Source organism: Miscanthus floridulus, chromosome 10 (genome assembly GCF_019320115.1).
Source record: "Miscanthus floridulus cultivar M001 chromosome 10, ASM1932011v1, whole genome shotgun sequence".
Classification (NCBI taxonomy): domain Eukaryota; kingdom Viridiplantae; phylum Streptophyta; class Magnoliopsida; order Poales; family Poaceae; genus Miscanthus; species Miscanthus floridulus.
Window position 1 is genome coordinate 6,306,245 of NC_089589.1, and position 20,510 is coordinate 6,326,754.

General features: G+C 52.1%; 1 protein-coding gene and 1 pseudogene across 1 annotated transcript; both read left to right on the forward strand.

Moving 5' to 3' along the window:
* Positions 1–676: 676 nt before the first annotated feature.
* Positions 677–4,209, forward strand: LOC136487594 (endochitinase A-like). Its single transcript, XM_066484712.1, has 4 exons — positions 677–1,873; positions 2,761–2,976; positions 3,064–3,155; positions 3,303–4,209. Exons 1-4 carry the CDS (start codon positions 731–733, stop codon positions 4,015–4,017), a joined length of 2,166 nt encoding a protein of 721 aa, XP_066340809.1. The 5' UTR covers positions 677–730; the 3' UTR covers positions 4,018–4,209.
* An 876-nt stretch (positions 4,210–5,085) lies between these two features.
* Positions 5,086–20,255, forward strand: LOC136487910 (uncharacterized; annotated as a pseudogene).
* Positions 20,256–20,510: the final 255 nt, after the last annotated feature.

The following is a 20,510-nucleotide window of genomic DNA, read 5'->3' on the forward strand; positions in this document are numbered from 1 at the left end:
GTGTAGTGCCCACATGATCGCTGCCACACTCCCGCCTACCCCTACGGCCGGCGCGTTGCTGGTCGTCTGCGCCCTCGCTCGTCTTGATTCGGGGGCGAGGGTGGTAGTGAGGTGAGGGCGTATCGAAGGGAGAGGGAGGAGCTGGTGCTGGGCTCCCGGGAGCCGGCTGTGTCGTCGGGCTCAGAACAAATGGATAAGAACGATTCGGTCAGACTCATAATAAATAGATACGAACGATTCCGTGGGAAGCGACGTCCGTCTGTCCGGACGCTCGGGCTAAGTTACTGTACAACTGTTGATCACTTGATCTTATGCCTCGCCTTGATCCACTTTGGCGGAGGCCATCGATTCCGTTGTGGGCCCTGAAATCCTCAGGCCTTTCTTCAGAAGTAAACGCAGCAAGGATCCTCTTTTAGGCCCATTAGATATCATGGCCCAACGAGAATGTCACACTGACCAAGTGACCAGGACGCGGCGGCCACCTTATCAATACCTCCTCGGCCCCACCTGTCTGTCCCGCCGCTCAGGCCACACGCGGGGCGTTCGAAATTTGAAACCAACTCCAACGTCTCTCTCCATCACTCACAGCACGGCCCCCGAATCTCTCTCTCCACCTCCTCAGCGCGCACCCCTCCCCCCACACCCCACCCACCCAAACAAATCCCCCCAAATCCCTCCTCGCCCACGGCCCATCCCATCCCTCGATCCATCCCATCTCCACCCGCCCGCCATGGCGACGGTCACGCAGGGGGTGCTGCTGCGGCTGCTGCAGGCGATGCACACGGAGGATCGCGTGGCGGGGGAGCACCGCTCGCCGGTGCTGCAGGTGACGGCCGTGGTCCCGGCGCTGACGGCGTCCACCTCCGACTCCCCGCTCCTCGCCGCGCCGCCCTCCAACGGCGTCCTCCTCAACCTCTCCGACGGCCTCCACTGCACCTACGTCCAGGTCCCGCCCGCCGACGCCGACGCGCTGCTGGCCGCGGCCCGCCCGCAGCTCGTCGGCCACCTCGTCCACCTCGACCGCCTCCGCTTCGCGCGCCCCGTGCCGCGCGCGGTTGGACTCCGCACCGTGCCGTCCTCCCGCGCCCTCCCCTGCGTCGGCAGGCCCGAGCCGCTCGTCGCCCGCCCCGCATCCTGCGCCCGCGGCTACGTCATCCAGCCCGCCGCGTCCGCCGCCGACGCCGCGCCGCCCCTCATGCCCTCCTCCTCCAGCTCCACCTCCTCCGCCGCCGCTCCCGACGCCAGCGACACCGCCGCCGTCAAGCGGACCGTCCTGGGTCCGAAGAACGCCGTCGCCGACCCCGCGCCGCAGCAGCCCGTCAAGCGCCGGTTCTCGTCCCCGGCGCCGCCGTCCAAGCAGCGAGACCCGTCGCCCGCCGCCAAGCCCGCCGCGTCGCGGGCGTCGTCTCCCTCCGTGGGCAAAAGCGCCTCGCGGGCGTCCTCGCCTGCGGTCAGGGGCACGCCGCGGGCCACGTCGCCGGCGCCGTCCAAGTGCGTCGTGCCGAGCCTCGTCGCCGCCAGGGAGGAGAACCGGAGGGTGGTGAGGGAGCCGGCGATCATTGTGCCGTCGAGGTACCGCCAGCCGTCGCCCGCGGGAGGGAGGAGGGGCACCGCGTCTCCGGCCGTCGGCGGCGGGAGGCGGACCTCCCTGTCGCCTGGCTCGCGCCGGCTGTCTGGGGAAGGCACCGGCAAGAAGAAGGTTGGGGTGCTGGTGGCTGGGATCTCCAAGATGTCGGATTTGGGGAGTGGGTCGTCTGCGAAGCCCGGGAGGAAGAGCTGGGACGACCCCACGGTTTCGCTTGGGACGGCGGCGCCAGGATCCGTGATGAAGTCTAAGGCCAAGGTGGACAAGGATTCCATCCTCAGGACTCAGGTCTGGATCCTCTGTTACTACATTATTGTGTTACATTTGGGACATCGTACTTGTCGAGACTGTCAAGATAACCATCTGATAATTCGAGGAATATAATTCTATCACTGCCTGCATTGTGACTGGAATAGTAGTAGTAAATAACTCTTTCTGAAGCGTTATAACCGTATTAATTGAAAATGATCTTGAACTTGAAGGTATACCATTTGTGGGTGTGTTGTATTGTCGTTCAAACGAAAGATCTTCCAAGGTACACTCAGATGGGATTATAAACGGATGACTGCAAAATTCATGCTAGGGAAAACCCAAAGTATGACTTAACCATGAACATTGAACAGCATACTTGATTCATAGGATCATAGCCTTGGTCAGATTTGGTTATGCAAATTAAGATCTGACATAGCTAGATGGTGTTGGATATGGATAGGATAGTAGACAAAGAAACATTGTTGGGAAAAAAACTGAAGTATGAAGTGACTGTATAACCTTAATTGTTGGCTCAGAAAATCATAACCGTGGTTAACTATGATCCTTTCAGTAATAACCATTTTCAAATAGATATGTACTGTGAACAGTTCTGTCGCAATGTTTGCTTAATTTGCAAAATTGGTGCTATGACTACAAATTAATTGAAAGAAAATTCCAAGCACATGGTGCGACGATCATAACTGTTACAGTTAGTTTGGAATTTCAAACATATACCTATATATATAATGGTGTATTGGTCATCTTCAGGTTCAGAGTCTGATTTTTTTTCCTGCATATCATTAGGTAGCATGGTTGGATAAACCCATTTTGCCTGTGTACAACAGAAAGCCGTGTCCTTGTAGTGTATAGTAGAATGTTTTGTGCCTGTGCAGTAAACATTTCTTCTTTGTCTCTATCATCAGGAAGCAATGTCGAGGCGACTAAGTGATGCTACAACGGAACAATCCAGTAATGACGATTCATCTGTTGATGAGAGGCCAAAGCCTCGTAAGAAGATAGAATCTACCTCAGTAAAGGCAAAAACCACAGCTCCAAAAATTATACTTCACGATCCTAAATGGACTGACGGCAGCATTCCATTGGATGCATTTCCTGATAAACTCTCAAAAATTGGAAAGGTAAGCAACTCTATTTTATTGGCTCAGTATCCATTTAGTGTTCCTGACTTGACTTGAGTTTCTAATATAATTTCTACTGAATTTCAGGAAGCTTTTGAAAGGAGAGATTTAGCAGCAACTGCTGCAGCTAACGCCCTGCAAGAGGCATTGGTCTCTGAATCTGTAATCAGGAATATAAGGTATTTGGACACATATATTTTCCCTGTCTAAAAACAAAACCAGTGCATTCGTTCAGCAGAAAAGTGGTGCGATAATATCTTGTTTATTTCTGCCTATTGTTCAGCAGAAAAGTGGTGTGATAATATCTTGTTTATTTCTGCCTACAGCAAGTTCTCTGAAATCTGCACTTCGTCAAAGGTCTCCAATCCATTTCCAACAGTCGATCTTTTCCTGGTTGTCTACGAGGATACTCTCAAATGGAAGACCATCTCTGAGTCTATGGTGACCAATGGGGCTGAAGAGGAATTCTTCGAGAAATCAACTAAGCATTGGGTTGGCGCTGCACTAGCCACTGATCTTGAGGTCCTCAAGCTGCTGAACGGTGCCACTGGATCCTTCTCTCGGACGAGGAGCACCAACAAGCCAAATGCATCTTCAGTGGAACCACCAAGAACAAGCCTGTCGAAGAAGCTAACACATGGAGCTTCAGCAAAAGTGCAGTCTAAGGTTGCACCAAGCTCTCCACTGAGGTGCACATGGAGTAACACCGAGAGCATGAGTGAGACAGCTGAGCTTGCCAAGTCCTTGTGGCGTGAGATGCATACGTGGTTCCTGACTTTTGTGGACGAGGCACTGGATGTGGGCTTCCACCTGTTCGAAGATCAGAATGTCGCTAGCAAGGGAAAGCACAGCAGCCACATAACGATGGTCCTCTCACAGTTCAAGAAGATCAGCGACTGGTTGGACCAAGTAGGGAAGATTGCAGAGGAGGAGAGGACCAAGGAGAAGATCGAGTGCTTGAAGCGCAAGATCTATGGGTTTGTCATTAGCCACATGGGGTCTGCATTCGAGAGCTCTGTCTCGGTTTCTTCCAGGAGTTGAGGGGATGCTTCATGCTCTGAAGCTTGCTGCTCACAGTTTCTGTTCACATTGGTTCTTCAAATTGTTAAGATTTAAAGGTTACACAATCATGTAGCCTGTTGGTGCAGTTCTTTGTTTTCTTTTGGGGTGCCTAATTTATGACTTGTTTCGTCATGTGAATAAATTATCGTATTATCATTACGGACTGCCTTATGTGTGGTTTGTCAGGTATATGATTATGAAGAGAGCGAGGCTATCACCATTTCTTGGTTCAGTTTGCATTTTGTTGTGAGTTTGTGACCATATGTCCATGTCAGCGGTCATACTGAGAGCAAAAGGCATATGCAACGGTAAAGACAATCGTGCTGCTGCCTATAACTTTTTCTCTTTATGCAACGGTAAAGCAAAACAAAAAAACAACAGCAAAGAACCAACCGGGAAATTCACCCTTCTCCTTGTTCTGCTTGATTGCTCAATGTGCATACGTGAATGTTGCTGAGTTTACTTTGAGTATGCAACTGATGTAATATTTTTGAACAAACCAACAGCAAAGAAACCCCCGGGTCCTGAATGACATCCACTGAAGGCAACACCACACAAGAACCAACCGAATTTCAAGTGTTCCATCATCCAGCCATCTGGTAGACTGGCAGTTGCATTCTAATTGGACTGTAAGGTGAAAACGTTGAGCCATATATAAATGTCGGCGAAGTGTAAAATCTGAGCATTGAAATTAAACGTTGATATTTGTGAGGACCCTACTACTATGTCCTCATAATTGGCATTCAATACTAGCGTTTCAAGAAAAGATCTATAGAACATATTTTGACTAGTGAAGCATTTAATGGTAGTAGTTTATATTTGTAATCTGTAGTTGATTCATGATCATCATTAGGTAAAAAGTTTAGAAGTTAACTCTCCTTTGGTTGTTTTTGGGCTAATGTACTTTCTTTGTTTTCTTTTAGAATTTTTTCTATCAGCTAAATGAAATGGAATTGCACACTGCCGTGGCCGTATGGTGTCCTTCACCGGTTGGATTTGTCGCCATATTAATGGTTATTGAATTCATCAGACGAAGAGAGGACACTGATGATTGCTGATCCTGAGCTGGGTGGAGCTTCCGTGCCAGTGAATGTTGGATGGTCCAATGCAGTTTTTAACATTGAACAGAGGTCCTGGGAATGATCCAGTAGATTAAGCTCTTTCATATTCTTTATTTGTGCAGATTATGATATAGATATCCTGAAGTTTTGTTTTTGTTTTCTTCAAACACGCAGGAGAGTTACGTACGTACATACAGATTGTAGTAAAATGTCTGATTTTCACCTCGAGCCGTTTGAGTTTCCATAGTAAATTCTTCGATCTTGACATTACATTATATACAGTAGTACGCATGCAGGAAATGAAGGAGCGCTCGCCTCGCGTAACAAACACCACCTGAACGACCTGACCCACCTGCTTCATTTTATAAAGCAGATCGACCAGCAGCCGTCGCCCGCACCTCGCCCGCTCGCCGTCCCACCTCCACCACCACCGGCACCGCCTCGCGCAATCGCGCTCGACTGCCACTGCTTCCGCCGACGAAGCGCGCCACCGCACAGGCCACAGCCCACCTCAGCACCCAACGCCGCCAACGTCAACGAGGAAACCACCACCGTCAAGAGGACCGTCGCCGCCCTCGGTCCCGCCGACCCCGCCGGGCCGCCAGTCAAGCGCCGTCGGCTCACGTTCGCGTCCCCGCCGCCTTCGTTGTCCGTGAAAGCCGCGACCTCGCGGCGGGCGACGTCTCCGTCTCCCTCCGCTGGGAAAACACTAACAGCGCCGAGGGCGCGGGCGGTTAGGGGCACGCGCACGCCCACCAGGGCGACGTCGTCGTCGTCCGTGAAACCCGCCGCCTGGCTGGCGCGGTCTCCCACCCGCTTCGCCGGAAAAAGCGCCCCGCGGCTGGTCAGAGGCATCCGCACGCCGGGGGCGACGTCGTCGTCGTCCGTGAAAGCTGCCTCGCGGGCCCCTCGCTCTGCCGGAAAAGCAGCCACGCCGGCGGTCAGGGGCACTCCAAGAACGGCGACCTCCAAGCACCTGGTATGAAAATTGGACCTTTCCCTTTCTCAAATTGCAAATTTGGTTGTCACTCCTGCTCGGCCATGGTGTCTGTGTCACCAACGCCGGCAACACCACACATCAGATCCCGCCATCCACGCCCAGCAGCAGCTAGCCCGTCGCCGCCGGCCTGCATTAGCAACCCGTGCCCACGATCAGGACGGCCCCCAGCCGAGCGGCCTCCACTGCTCAGCCCGCCGGCGATTGCTGTCACTCCCAGCAACTGCGCTGCGCGCCGTCCGCGAGCCGGTCGACGCCGGCCGCCCAAATCGCCGGTGCTTTTCATGCATGGCTGTTTTGGGCCTTTGGCAGATCTATACTCCAGTCCCTCCTATATGGCTGTTTTCGGCCCCCGATGTGACGAGATCTTGAGAAACCCATGTTCATTTCAGCCCATTTGCATACTTCACTGCTTAGCCGGCGCTAAGTCTTCTCCATTTAGCCAATTTACCGCCCGCTATTAGCGCCAAAAATCTCATAGCGCTAAATTTTGATTATCCTAGCATTTGCTTTGCCTCGGCACTATATCCGGCTATAGCATCCACTGTAGCCCGAGATTTAAAACTTTGGTGCTACCTATGACTACAAATACAAATTACATACATGGAGAAAAGCTCCGGTCCGAACGTGGTGCCGAAATTGTTTAAACTTGAATTTATTTAAATTTGAATTTGTTCCGAAATCCCGCATTAATTGGAAGGTGCTGATTTTTTTCTTTATACCGGTATAAAACGTCCTGGCTACGATTTTAACTTATTATTACACAATTGGTTTGAAACTTCAAACATACATATAGTGTGACATAATCGTGTATTATTAGTCATTTTCTGGTTCATAGTTGTGGTTATTTTCTCTCCATTTTACTCGGTAGTATGGCTGCTGGATAACCATTTTGCATGTGCACAATAGAAAGTTTTTTTTTTTTGGAAGAATCACAACAGAAAGTATTGGTGTCCTTGTTCAGGATACACTATTCTGCACCTTTTGATTAAACACTTCTTCGTCGTCGCTATTGTCAGGAAGCAACGTCGAGACGACTAAGGATTTCATCAGAAATCAGAAAGGTAGGCAGCTGTAGTTTAATTTGTTGTTGGCCTCACAATCTCCGTTCATACGGAGTTCCTGACTTGAGTTTCTATCTAATATACAATTTCCTTACCAAATTTAGAAGGAAGCTACTGAAATAAGAGACACAGAAGCAATCCTTGCAGCTAGGGCATTGATCTGTGATTCACTTCTCAGGAACGAAAGGTATATATATTTAGAGACATCTATTTTCCCCCAGATCCGAGTCGAACCCACTGAACAAGTGGTTCGTAGTAGGGGGTACAAACGATCGAGAGAGGGACTGGTCCCAGGTCTCTGATGGAAAGGGTTGAAAGGACACCAAGAGCTTGGTGTCTGCTTGGCCGTGAGTATGTGGGTATGCTGTTGAATTGTGTCGATCAGGCCCTCTTTAGCGGGGTGCCCTGCCCCTCCTTTTATAGACCAAGGGGAGCGGGGCTTACATGTCGGAGGAAGGAGAAAAAACCAGAGACCAAGAAGCCCCTCCGAAGGCGCCGGGTCTTCTTCTTAGACTGGGAAGATCAACCTGGAGGTAATGAGCCAAGGCTTCGCGCCTGTCTATGAAGATGCTGAGCTGGATGAGATGGAGAAGGCAATAGCTCCCCTCGCTCGGAACCTGGCGAACCGACTGAAAGAAGAGGTTCTCCCTTCGCGGAAGTAGTTAGTTTGATAAATACTTATATGTAATATATGAACAAGTGTCGGTACTTTCATGTCCTGGGACCAGTTTCGTGATTTTGTTTCGTAATTTTGTTTTGTTTGTTTGATCTTACCTTCTTCCCTTTTTGCGATGAAAAAGTTTTACGCGATCGACCGTTCCGTTTGTTAAGACCGTAGGGCCCGAGGTTTTTAGGGGAAATTTTGATTGTACTGGTGATAAAAAATTACCGTAGCCGTCTGGGCGTGGGCTCTTTGTGATTATACCAATCTGTTCCCCCGAACCTTGCCGCCAATCTTGATGCGAGGAAGAGGTCTGATGTAATGACTTTTTTCGAAAAAAGAGAGGAAGTACCAGTACCTTTATCAGCCCCCGAGTGAGATCCGACCCCTTGTGGTTGATGGGGTCGGATGTTACTGGAGATCGGAGCGAGAGAAGCGAGCTTACGTTTGTATTTGCTCGTACCCCTTACTTAGGATTTTGGCGATCGCTGTGTGACCGTGCGTTTGGTCTTTACCGCTGGCTTGGCCTTCCCCGAGCCCCCGCGCGTTGTGGGGATTTGGTCGAGGGCTGGCCTATTTCGTGACGTTTCGTCCCGTCCGCAATTCTTCGTAATTTGGAGGGATTGGGGCGGTGTCACCTGCCTCGGTGGCTCGAATGACATGCCTGATAAGTTCGCCACTCCTTGTCCTGCCTTCCAACAGATTCCCCCTCAATGGGGAATCTATGGTCTCAGCAGGAGGTCGGATTGAACTTAGAAGGTTGAGACGACCCTGTCCGTCTTAATGCGGGATGGGCAAAGGCCTCTGAGGCTCATCTACGTTTCCTTCCTGGTTTCTGTTTTGACACGAGGCGGCCTCGGACCTTTTGCGGGTCAGCCTTCGAACCTCTGTCTTTCGATCTTGAATCGAGCGGCTCGAGCGCCCGAGCCCTGTTAGGGTCTGATAGGGGTCGGCCGTATTTCGCGCGTTACCCCATCCTCGGTTTTCGCAACCGGAGGGGCTGAGTTGACGACACTTGCCTCAATTGCTCAAGTGTTGCGCTCAATGAGCTCGCTAACGGGTACGTTCATGTGGAATCCGGGTCCATCATTTGCTGACGGGGTCGGCAGAGCCCTTAGGTGGCACTCTACAACTTCTTAACTCGCCTCCCGGCAGATTCCCGAGCCGTTTGATAGGCTCAGGCGGCCCGCTGGCCTCTCCTCGGTGGAGATTCTGTGGGTTTGTCTCGGGGTTAGAATCGAACGAGAAAAGGTTGAGATGTCCCAGTCCGCTTCTGAGCGGGGTTGGGCAGGGCCGCTGGGGCTCGTCTCAGCTATTTCTCCCTGGCTCTGTTTGACACGAGGCAGCCTCGAGCCCTTTGCGGGCCGACCTTCGAACCTCGGCCTATTGCGGCTCATATCGAATGAGGCGACTGCCGTTTCGTGACGCGACACAAAGCATTGGGATGCAGTGATTTGCATATGCAATGTTTGAATGTGTAATTTTAATCGAAATGAAGGCGGGGTCGGTAATGTTACCTTGGTGGTACGAGCGACGGAAAGCTCCTACCGAATGTGTTCATGCGGGGTTCGAGCCCGACGTCTCGTGATGGGGCCGGTGCGACCTACATGAGTATTTTTCGATTCTATATCTCGGTGGCGATCCGAGCCGTTTGATTGATTTGGGTGACCTGACAGCTTCTCCTTAGGGGAGATTCTGTAGGCGGACCCCTCCGAGCCCTTCTTGAGAAGGTGGATGCCGAGGCTGGGGATGCGAGGGATTGTGAGTTTGATTTATTCTGGTGAACCAAAAAACACCGTAGCTCCTGGGGCGTAGGGTCTGGCGGTTCGTTCAGTTTTACTCAAAGTCTTACACCCGCGTACCGCGCCTTTGGTTTTTAAACATACGGAGGGGTCGGGCGAAGAGGGTGTCTAACCAGGTAGACACCCTCGGCATCCCCTGAGCGATGTCCATGCCCCTGTCGTTGCTGGGGTCGGAAGCTTGGTAATGAAATTGATGTGCAAAGTAAGTAAATAGGGGTGCTTATCTTTCAGCGGTCGTTGGTTCGTCGTTTTTGCCCGGGCCGTCTGATCGGTCCGGGTGGCCCGTTGGGCCCCCCTAGGCAGGGGTTCCGTCATCGGATCGTTCCGTGGTTCTGCCTGGGGAAGCAGAGGCTCGCCAGCATGCATGTGTGCCTTGATTCCCGCGCCCGGTGTGCGATAGTGGTGGGCCATGCCCTGATAACGTCTTGTTTGACTAGAGCGCATTCCGTCAGTCCAGAGCGTGTCCCGTCGGTTCCGGTGCGTCCCCTCAGATTCCCGTCGGCATTGATTTCCCACCTGCATTGAATAAGGGAAGGCAGAGAGTTTTTTGTCCCCACCTTTCGTCTTTCCTTAGCTGCCGCGCCTCTTCCTTAAATAGGGAGGGGGAGGGGAGTTCTCGTCCCACTTCTTGGCCTGCCTCTTAGCTGCTACCTTTTCTTCTTCTTTCCACCGAATGCGTTCGTGCGTCGTGGCGGTTCCTGAGTGAGGGAGGGCAATGCCAGAGAGAGAGAAACTCACTGATCCGCTCATGAATACGGAGTGTGATGTCGAGCTGGAGGTCACCCAACGTAGATGAGATGGTGCGGATCGCTTTAGCTGAGAAGGGGTCGCTGCCGTCGAAGGAGGAGGGGCACTGGAGAGTGCCGAGCGTCGTTGGCCTCGCCGTCATTCGTTGCGGCCTTCCTTCGGTGGCAGGCGTCCCCCGTTCAGACGCCGTTGTCGGGGTTGCGGCTGATGATGATGGCGTAGTCCCCGGATGCCCTGGCGGAGGTGCCATTATCGAGGTTGTGGCTGATGACGATGGCGTAGTCCCCGGATGCCCCGGTGGAGGGGCACCATAGTCACCGGCGTGGTGCTCGATGTCGCAGATGACGGCGCCTTCGAGGATCCTGCAGAGCGGTGGGACGTCGCTGATGGAGGGCGTGGCACGGCGACCGTAGTAGATGAACTGGCCCGTGTACATGCCCAGACGTCACCGATGGAGGGCGTGGCACGGTGGCCGCAGTAGACGAACTGGCCCATGTTCATGCCCTGATGTTGTCGATGGAGATCATGACACGGCGACAACGGTAGTACTCGTAGTAAAGCTATGTAGAGACTGTAATTGAATAAGTTTGTGGGGGAGCCCCCGAGAGAATAGTCCTCTGAATTTTAAGAGTACATTAGTCCTTTTTGTGATGAAATCACTTTGTAAGCGGTGAATTTGTGCAAAAACGAACAAATTTTCATCTTTTGTTATGGCAAACAGTTTTTCAGCTTCCTCTTTTTGTAGAAGAGGTTTCGGTGCCCTCCGACCCTTCTCATGGCCCAGGTTGTGAAGGCTAAGAGTGCGGGTGAAACAGCTCTGATCACGCTGGTGAGCAAGGAGGCCGTAGCCGCTGGGGCGTGGGTTTCCCGTAGTCCTACCAGTTATACTCAGACTTTGTTCCCGTAATTCTAGCCCTTAGAACTTGTTATGAGAAGAACGGAAAACTTAGAGAATGTTTGCAAAGATAACACAGGAAGTGTTTGCAAGATAAACGCACTTGTATCATTTGTATTAGCCCCTGAGTGAGGTCCGACCCCTCGCAATTTGCATGGGTTGGATGTCACTAAAGATCAGGGATTTGTAAAGGCCGAAAACTGATAAGGAAAAGTATGCGTTTATTTAAGGGTAAAAGCGACGTAGATGTTCGATGTTCCAGGCGTTTGTGAAGACCTTGCCATCTATGGTTTTCAACTTGTAGGCGCCTGGCCAGAGTACTTCTGTGATGATGTACGGCCCTTCCCAGGGTGGGGAGAGCTTGTGGTGGTCCTTGTTGCTCTGCACAAGGCGGATAACAAGGTCCCCGACGTTGAAGGCTCGGTTCTGCACCCGTCGGTCGTGGTACCACCGTAGCACCTACTGGTACTTGGCCGATCGGAGGAGGGCGATGTCGTGGGCTTCGTCGAGTTGGTCCATGGCATCTTGGTGGGATGCCTCAGCTCCCTGTTCATCATATGCTCTGATTCTTGGCGCTCCGTAGTCGAGGTCCGTCGGGAGGACGGCCTCGGCACCGTAGACCATGAAGAAAGGCGTGTAGCCGGTGGCTCGGCTGGGAGTTGTTCTTAGGATCTAGAGTACTGCGGGAAGCTCGGCGACCAGCGTGCACCGAGCTTGTTCAACCGGTTGAAGATCCTAGGCTTGAGGCCTTGTAGGAGCATGCCATTTGCGCGCTCGACCTGCCCGTTCGTCCAGGGGTGCGCGACGGCCACCCAATCGATCTGGATGTGTTGTTCATCGCAGAATCGAATGAATTTCCTGCCGGTGAACTGCGTGCCATTGTCTGTGATGATGGAGTTTGGTACTCCAAAATGATGGATGATGTCGAGGAAGAACAGCATAGCCTGCTCAGATTTGATCATGGAGATCGGCCGAGCTTCGATCCATTTCGTAAACTTGTCTATGGTGACAAGTAGGTGGGTGAAGCCCCTAGGCGCCTTCTTGAATGGCCCAACCAGGTCAAGCCCCCAGACCGCAAAGGGCCACGTGATGGGAATTGTCTGGAGTGTCTGGGCCGGGAGGTGAGTTTGCCGAGCGTAGTACTGACACCCTTCGTAGGTGCGTACGATTTGCTCGGTGTCGGCTACTACAGTGGGCCAGTAGAAGCCCTATCGGAATGCATTTCCAACCAAGGTTCTCAGCGCGGCATGGTGACCGCAGACCCCATGGTGGATGTCACTCAGGAGAAGTCTTCCCTGTTCGTCGGGGATACAGAGCTGCAGGATCCCGGTGTGGCTCCATTTATAGAGTTCGCCCTCTACAAGAACAAAGGACTTGGCGTGACGTGCGAGCCATCGAGCTTCTGTCTTGTCTGCTGGCAGCACGTCATGGAGGAGGTAGTCGATGTAGAGTGTTCTCCAGTCATCCAGAGGGTCGGGCTCCGTTGTTGGATCTACTTCAAGATCCATGACCTCGGGGTCGGGCAGAGCCATCGGTAGGTTGGCCCCCAAGGCCGGATCTGACGGGCCATCGTTGGCCGGTTCTGACCATTCGTAGCGTACCGAGGGTTTGTGTTGATCGCTAGCGAACACACCCATTGGCACCGGCTCTCGACCAGACGTGGCTTTTGCAAGTGCATCGGTCGCCTCGTTGAGGCGCCTCGAGATGTGGTTGAGCTCGAGACCGTCGAACTTGTCTTCCAGCCGTCGGACCTCTTAGCAGTACGCAGCCATCCTGGCGTCATGGCAGCTCGACTCCTTCATGACTTGGTTGATGACCAGCTGGGAGTCGCCCCTGATGTCGAGACGTTGGATGCCCAACTCGATGGCGATTCGTAGGCCGTTGATGAGCGCTTCGTATTCAGCCACATTATTTGATGAGGGAAAATGGAGACGAACCATGTACCTCATGCAGACCCCGAGGGGTGAAACGAAGACCAGCCCCGCGCCGGCGCCCTTCTTCATCAGCGATCTGTCGAAGTACATCGTCCAGTACTCTTGATTGACGACAACCAGCGGTATCTGGACTTCGGTCCACTCCGCGATGAAGTCAGCTAGCACCTGGGACTTGATCATCGTTCGGGCGGCGTATGTGATGCCTTGATCCATTGGCTCGAGCGCCCACTTTGCGGTTCTTCCTGTGGCGTCCTGGCTATGGACGACCTCGCTGAGGGGGAACGACGTCACGATGGTCACTCGGTGTGACTCAAAGTAATGGCGTAGCTTCCTCTTGGTGATGAGGACGGCGTATAGGAGTTTTTGGATCTGGGAGTAATAGGTCTTGGAGTCGGATAGTACCTCGCTGACGAAGTACACAGGACGCTGGACCCTAAGGGCGTGTCCCTCTTCCTCCTGTTCTACTACCAGGGCGGCACTGACCACCTGTGTGGTGGCTGCTATGTATAGCAGGAGGGATTCGCCGTCGCTCGGAGGGACCAGGATCGGGGGTCTCGTCAGAAGCTGTTTGACCTCATCAAGTGCCTCCTGGGCCTCGGACGTCCACTCGAAGCGGTCGGTTTTCTTCAGAAGTCGGTATAGGGGGAGACCTCGTTCGCCGAGGCGCGAGATGAATCGACTGAGTGCGGCGAGGCATCCGGTGATTTGTTGAACCCCTTTTATATTCTGGATTGGGCCCATTCTTGCGATGGCGGAGATTTTCTCCGGGTTGGCTTCAATGCCACGCTTGGAGACGATGAAGCCGAGCAGCATGCCACTTGGGACCCCTAAAACACTTTTTTCAGGATTGAGTTTGATGCCATTCGCCCAGAGTTTCACAAAGGTTTGCTCAAGATCGGTGACTAGGTGGTCGGCACGTTTGGACTTAACTATGATGTCGTCGACGTAGGCCTCAACAGTCCGCCCGATGAGGTCTCTGAAACATTTGAGCATACAGCGCTGGTACGTAGCCCCAGTGTTCTTTAGACCGAACGGCATTGTGACATAGCAGAACGATCCGAAGGGGGTGATGAAAGACATCGCGAGCTGGTCGGACTCTTTCATCGCGATTTGATGGTACCCGGAGTACGCGTCAAGGAAGAAGAGGGTTTCGCACCCTGAGGTAGAGTCGACTATTTGGTCTATGCGTGGCAAAGGAAACGGATCCTTTGGGCACGTCTTGTTGAGACCTGTATAATCAACACACATCCTCCATTTTCTGCTCTTTTTTCGCACAAGAATGGGATTAGCTAACCACTCTGGGTGGTATACTTCCTTGATGAACCCGGCGGCCGATAGTTTCGCTATCTCTTCGTCGATGGTCCTATGCTTCTTCTCGTCGAAGCGACGTAGGCGTTGCCTTACTGGCTTAGAGCCCGGGCGAATCTTCAAGGTGTGCTCGGCGACCACCCTCGAGATACCCGGCATATCCGAGGGTTTCCACGCAAAGATGTTTTTGTTGTCGCGGAGGAAGTCGACGAGCGCGCCTTCCTATTCGGAGGACAGTGTGGTACCGATGCGTACCGTTTTACCCTCGGAGTCGCTGGGATCCATGAGGACCTCTTTAGAACCCTCTGCCGATTCGAATGACCCGGCCGACTTTTTGGCGTCGGGTGCTTCTTCGGTCACCTCTTCCTGGAGGGCAACGAGCTCTTCGGAGGCAACGGTTGCCACGGCGTGGCCGCAGCACTCGACCTCGCACTCGTAGGCACGCTGGAAGGAGGTGCCGATGGTGATGACCCCGCGGGGGCCCGGCATCTTTAGCTTGAGGTAGGTATAGTTGGGATCGGCCATGAACTTCGTGTAACATGGGCATCCCAGGATGGCGTGGAAGGTTCCGGGGAACCCCACCACGTCGAAGGTGAGGGTCTCAATCCTGTAGTTGGATTGATCCCCGAAGGTGACGGGCAGATCGATCTGCCCTAGTGGCACGTCCTGTTTACCAGGTACGACGCCGTGAAAAGGCTCTCGGATTGGGTGGAGGTTCGATCGATCGACGCCCATCTCGTCGAGTGTCTTGGTGTACATGATGTTGAGGCCGCTGCCTCCGTCCATCAGTACTTTCGTGAGTCGCTTTGGGCCAACGATCGGGTCAACTACAAGCGGATCGACGGTCGATCCGCGATGAACGGCCGAGAGCGAACGGGCCAGCATCCAGGTCGCTCTCGGCCGTTCATCACGGATCGACGGTCGAGCGCGCTCCTCGGCGGATCAAAATCGGCGCGCGGCGTCCGTCCCCGAACCCTAGGCTCATTCGACTCCCTCCCTTTCCTCTCTCAGCGCAGCGGCGGTCTGAGCGAAAGAGCGAGAGCGAAGAGAGGTGATGGCGCCGTCGCCGGCCCCCTTGCCGGCGCGCGCGCTGCCCAGCGGGTGAGCACGCCGCCGTCGAGCGGTCTGGGCGACGGTGCCCTGATCCCCACACGCACCGCGGTGAGTAGATCTCGCTCCTACTCCATGGATCTCGGCAGGGTGGGGGATAGGGCCGCCGAATATGCGGTCGTTGGGGGCTCCCAGTAGGGAGGACGCCGGGTGTTGGTGCGCTGCGGCAGGGGATGAGGAGCGCGGAAGGAGTTAGGGCGGGAGCGGAGCGAGGCATGCTGGAGTTGATTTTGTTTTTTAAGACGTGTGGCGCATGCGACAGTGAGTGGAGCGAGGCGTCCGGCCTTCCGGACGTTTTAATGGTAACATTATCGTTAAAGAATCTAAGCTTGATGACATCTCCTCTTTCAAAGCTAATTTTTTTTGCCGCAAATTTCGATTATGTGCCTGCGTCTGGGTCCCATGGTGATATTGTTACTGACTGGGATCAAACGATGCACAGCAGCTTGACCAATACTCTAACGGTGTCTTGCATTGCGGAGCACTTCCTCACTATCACTAATGTTTATGCACTGTCCGATCACCGAGACTCTCGACTTTTACTCGCGATCTTGTTGATCTTCAGCCGCTCATTGAGGGACCTTGGGTTATCATTGGTGATTTCAATCTCACCAGGATTACTGCTGAAAGAAACAACCAATCCTTCAACCTTTCCGTTGCCAATGCCTTCAATGACGGACACAATACACGACCCTGGTCTCGATCTCGAAGAAGTGAGCTTGGTCGGACTGGTACCCTGTCCGCCCAACCTCTGATCACACCTCTATTTTCTTAACAATGTCAACCTCCATTCCTAGACCACACCTATTTCGGTTTGAAAGGGCCTGGCTGCATAACTCTGTTAGGATTTACTTAGGATTATACACTTATACAGGATCTCTAGTTCTGATTAGGATTACCTAATTAATCTTAAACATAGAATTAGATCTTGGGTTATACCTTCGTTGGCGGATGATGAAGCCATTAGCGATGACCCATGCCTGTATGATGCAGGCGCTGATGGAGTGTGTCGGTGAAGTTGTATCCCGTAGTCATACGTTTTCCTGGTGGTGGCGACTTCCTCCTTGCTTCCCCTGCGCTACTTTGATGATCCCCTCGACAAGGTCAAGGGAGGCGGCGGCCTTCCCTTCACTTCAGCGCTCGAGTTAGATCGGACGCTTAGGGTTATGTGGCTAACCTTTCTCGTTTCATTGGGTACCGAGGGGGGAAGGAGAGCCCCTATTTATGAGTGCTATGTAACCACGAGGGGGGTGGGTGGGCGGGGCAACCGTGGGTTTCATTTTTTTTTTGAGGGAACACCGTAGGTTTCATTTGGCGACTCGGATCAAGTCGCCACGTGGGGTTTCTCCTGTGGACTCGGTCTTTCGACCGTTCGTGAGATCAACAGAACAAACTCTTCTTTCCTCCCCTCAGTTCTCCCGGCTTGGACAAATGCTTTTCCCTGTGCTGACGCTGCTGGTATTCTTGCCGCGTGCATCAAGTCGACACGATCTGCTGCCAAGGTTTGGTCAAGGCATTTCACGGCGCCACCCTATATCATTCATTGTAAATTCGTAATCCAATTATTTGACACCTTCGTAGAAGATCGTGGTCTTTCCCCAGCAGAAATGCAGAGGCGCTCAAGGAAATAGTCACTATTGGAAGCAGAGAAGGAAGCAGAGTTCGGGCAATTCGAGAAGGAGATGCCAACACTGCTTTATTTCCATCATGCTTATGCATCGATGCGCTTAAGACGGAATGGAATCCGTCAGGTGGAGGTCCAATGGAATGATGATCACGAACCATGAGGGGAGGGGAAGGTGACGGCTCTCACAAATTCATTATCTATTTTTCAGAAGCATTTAACCTTTCTCAACTATTCTCTGAAAAATTATCCCATTGATTCAAATTTTGACAGAGATTTTAAACTAGACAAATATCATCAAAAATTGCTTCTGAAAAAAGAATAAAACTTAAACTCGTAGAACACTGTTCATTTGGTCCAAGCATCAAAACGGCCCAGCTTGCTCTGCTTTCGCGCGCGCTGGGCTTGGGCCGGCAAAGCCGCCCGCCGCGCGCGCCTGCCTGGGCCGAATGCTGGCCCGTTCGCTCTCGGCCGTTCATCGCAGATCGACGGTCGAGCGCGCTCCTCGGCGGATCAAAACCGGCGCGCGGCGTCCATCCCCGAACCCTAGGCTCATTCGACTCCCTCCCTTTCCTCTCTCAGCGCAGCTGCGATCGAGTGAAAGAGCGAGAGCGAAGAGAGGTGATGGCGCCGTCGCCGCCCCCCTCGCCGGCGCGTGCGCTCCCCAGCGGGTGAGCACGCCACCGTCGAGCGGTCTAGGCGACAGTGCCCTGATCCCCACACGCGCTGCGGTGAGAAGCTCCCGAAACCCTAGATCTGATCGGTGCCACCGCAGGTCCCCTCGCCGGAGCGCGCGCTCCCCACTGGGTGAGCGCGTCGCCGTCGAGCGGTCCTATGACGGTGCCCTCGGCCGGGCTTGCGCGCAAGGCGGTGAGCCCGGCTCGGCTTCTCCCCGCGCGCCGATGAGGCGGCGGCGGAGCTCCTTCCCGCACGACGACAGGAGACAACCCACGCGACGGCGGTGGTAACGTGCGGCGGAAGAGTCCGGGTAGGTCCTCCAACCATAGAACGGTTGGGCGCCCCCGATCAGGGCGCGGATCCAAGGGTCCAATTGGCCGTTGGGCCAATTGTTGGAGATCACCTAACACATACTTGATTCATTGGATCATAGCCTTGGTCAGATTTGGTTATGCAAATTAAGATCTGACATAGCTAGATGGTGTTGGATATGGATAGGATAGTAGACAAAGAAACATTGTTGGGAAAAAAACTGAAGTATGAAGTGACTGTATACCCTTAATTGTTGGCTCAGAAAATCATAACCATGGTTAAATTTGATCCTTTCAGTAATAACCATTTTCAAATAGATATGTACTGTGAACAGTTCTGTCGCAATGTTTGCTTAATTTGCAAAATTGGTGCTATGACTACAAATTAATTGAAAGAAAATTCCAAGCACATGGTGCGACGATCATAACTGTTACAGTTAGTTTGGAATTTCAAACATATAGCTACATATATATATATATATAGAATGGTATATTGGTCATTTTCAGGTTCAGAGTCTGATTTTTTTTTTCTGCATATCATTAGGTAGCATGGTTGGATAAACCCATTTTGCCTGTGTACAACAGAAAGCCGTATCCTTGTAGTGAATAGTAGAATGTTTTGTGCCTGTGCAGTAAACATTTCTTCTTTGTCTCTATCATCAGGAAGCAATGTCGAGGCGACTAAGTGATGCTACAACGGAACAATCCAGTAATGACGATTCATCTGTTGATGAGAGGCCAAAGCCTCGTAAGAAGATAGAATCTACCTCAGTAAAGGCAAAAACCACAGCTCCAAAAATTATACTTCACGATCCTAAATGGTCTGACGGCAGCATTCCATTGGATGCATTTCCTGATAAACTCTCCAAAATTGGAAAGGTAAGCAACTCTAGTTTATTGGCTCAGTCTCCATTTAGTGTTCCTGACTTGACTTGAGTTTCTAATATAATTTCTACTGAATTTCAGGAAGCTTTTGAAAGGAGAGATTTAGCAGCAACTGCTGCAGCTAACGTCCTGCAAGAGGCATTGGTCTCTGAATCTGTAATCAGGAATATAAGGTATTTGGACACATATATTTTCCCTTTCTAAAAACAAAACCAGTGCATTTGTTTAGCAGAAAAGTGGTGCGATAATATCTTGTTTATTTCTTCCTATTGTTCAGCAGAAAAGTGGTGTGATAATATCTTGTTTATTTCTGCCTACAGCAAGTTCTCTGAAATCTGCACTTCGTCAAAGGTCTCCAATCCATTTCCAACAGTCGATCTTTTCCTGGTTGTCTACGAGGATACTCTCAAATGGAAGACCATCTCTGAGTCTATGGTGACCAATGGGGCTGAAGAGGAATTCTTCGAGAAATCAGCTAAGCATTGGGTTGGCGCTGCATTAGCCACTGATCTTGAGGTCCTCAAGCTGCTGAACGGTGCCACTGGATCCTTCTCTCGGACGAGGAGCACCAACAAGCCAAATGCATCTTCAGTGGAACCACCAAGAACAAGCCTGTCGAAGAAGCCAACACATGGAGCTTCAGCAAAAGTGCAGTCTAAGGTTGCACCAAGCTCTCCACTGAGGTGCACATGGAGTAACACCGAGAGCATGAGTGAGACAGCTGAGCTTGCCAAGTCCTTGTGGCGTGAGATGCATACGTGGTTCCTGACTTTTGTGGACGAGGCACTGGATGTGGGCTTCCACCGGTTCGAAGATCAGAACGTCGCTAGCAAGAGAAAGCACAGCAGCCACATAACGATGTCCTCTCACAGTTCAAGAAGATCAGCGACTGGTTGGACCAAGTAGGGAAGATTGCAGAGGAGGAGAGGACCAAGGAGAAGATCGAGTGCTTGAAGCGCAAGATCTATGGGTTTGTCATTAGCCACATGGGGTCTGCATTCGAGAGCTCTGTCTCGGTTTCTTCCAGGAGTTGAGGGGATGCTTCATGCTCTGAAGCTTGCTGCTCACAGTTTCTGTTCACATTGGTTCTTCAAATTGTTAAGATTTGAAGGTTACACAATCATGTAGCCTGTTGGTGTAGTTCTTTGTTTTCTTTTGGGGTGCCTAATTTATGACTTGTTTCGTCATGTGAATAAATTATCGTATTATCATTATGGATTGCCTTATGTGTGGTTTGTCAGGTATGATTATGAAGAGAGCGAGGCTATCTCCATTTCTTGGTTCAGTTTGCATTTTGTTGTGAGTTTGTGACCATATGTCCATGTCAGCCGTCGTACTGAGAGCTGTGACTATGCGCAGATTGAGATGATTATGCCCTTTCAAAGCAAAAGGCAT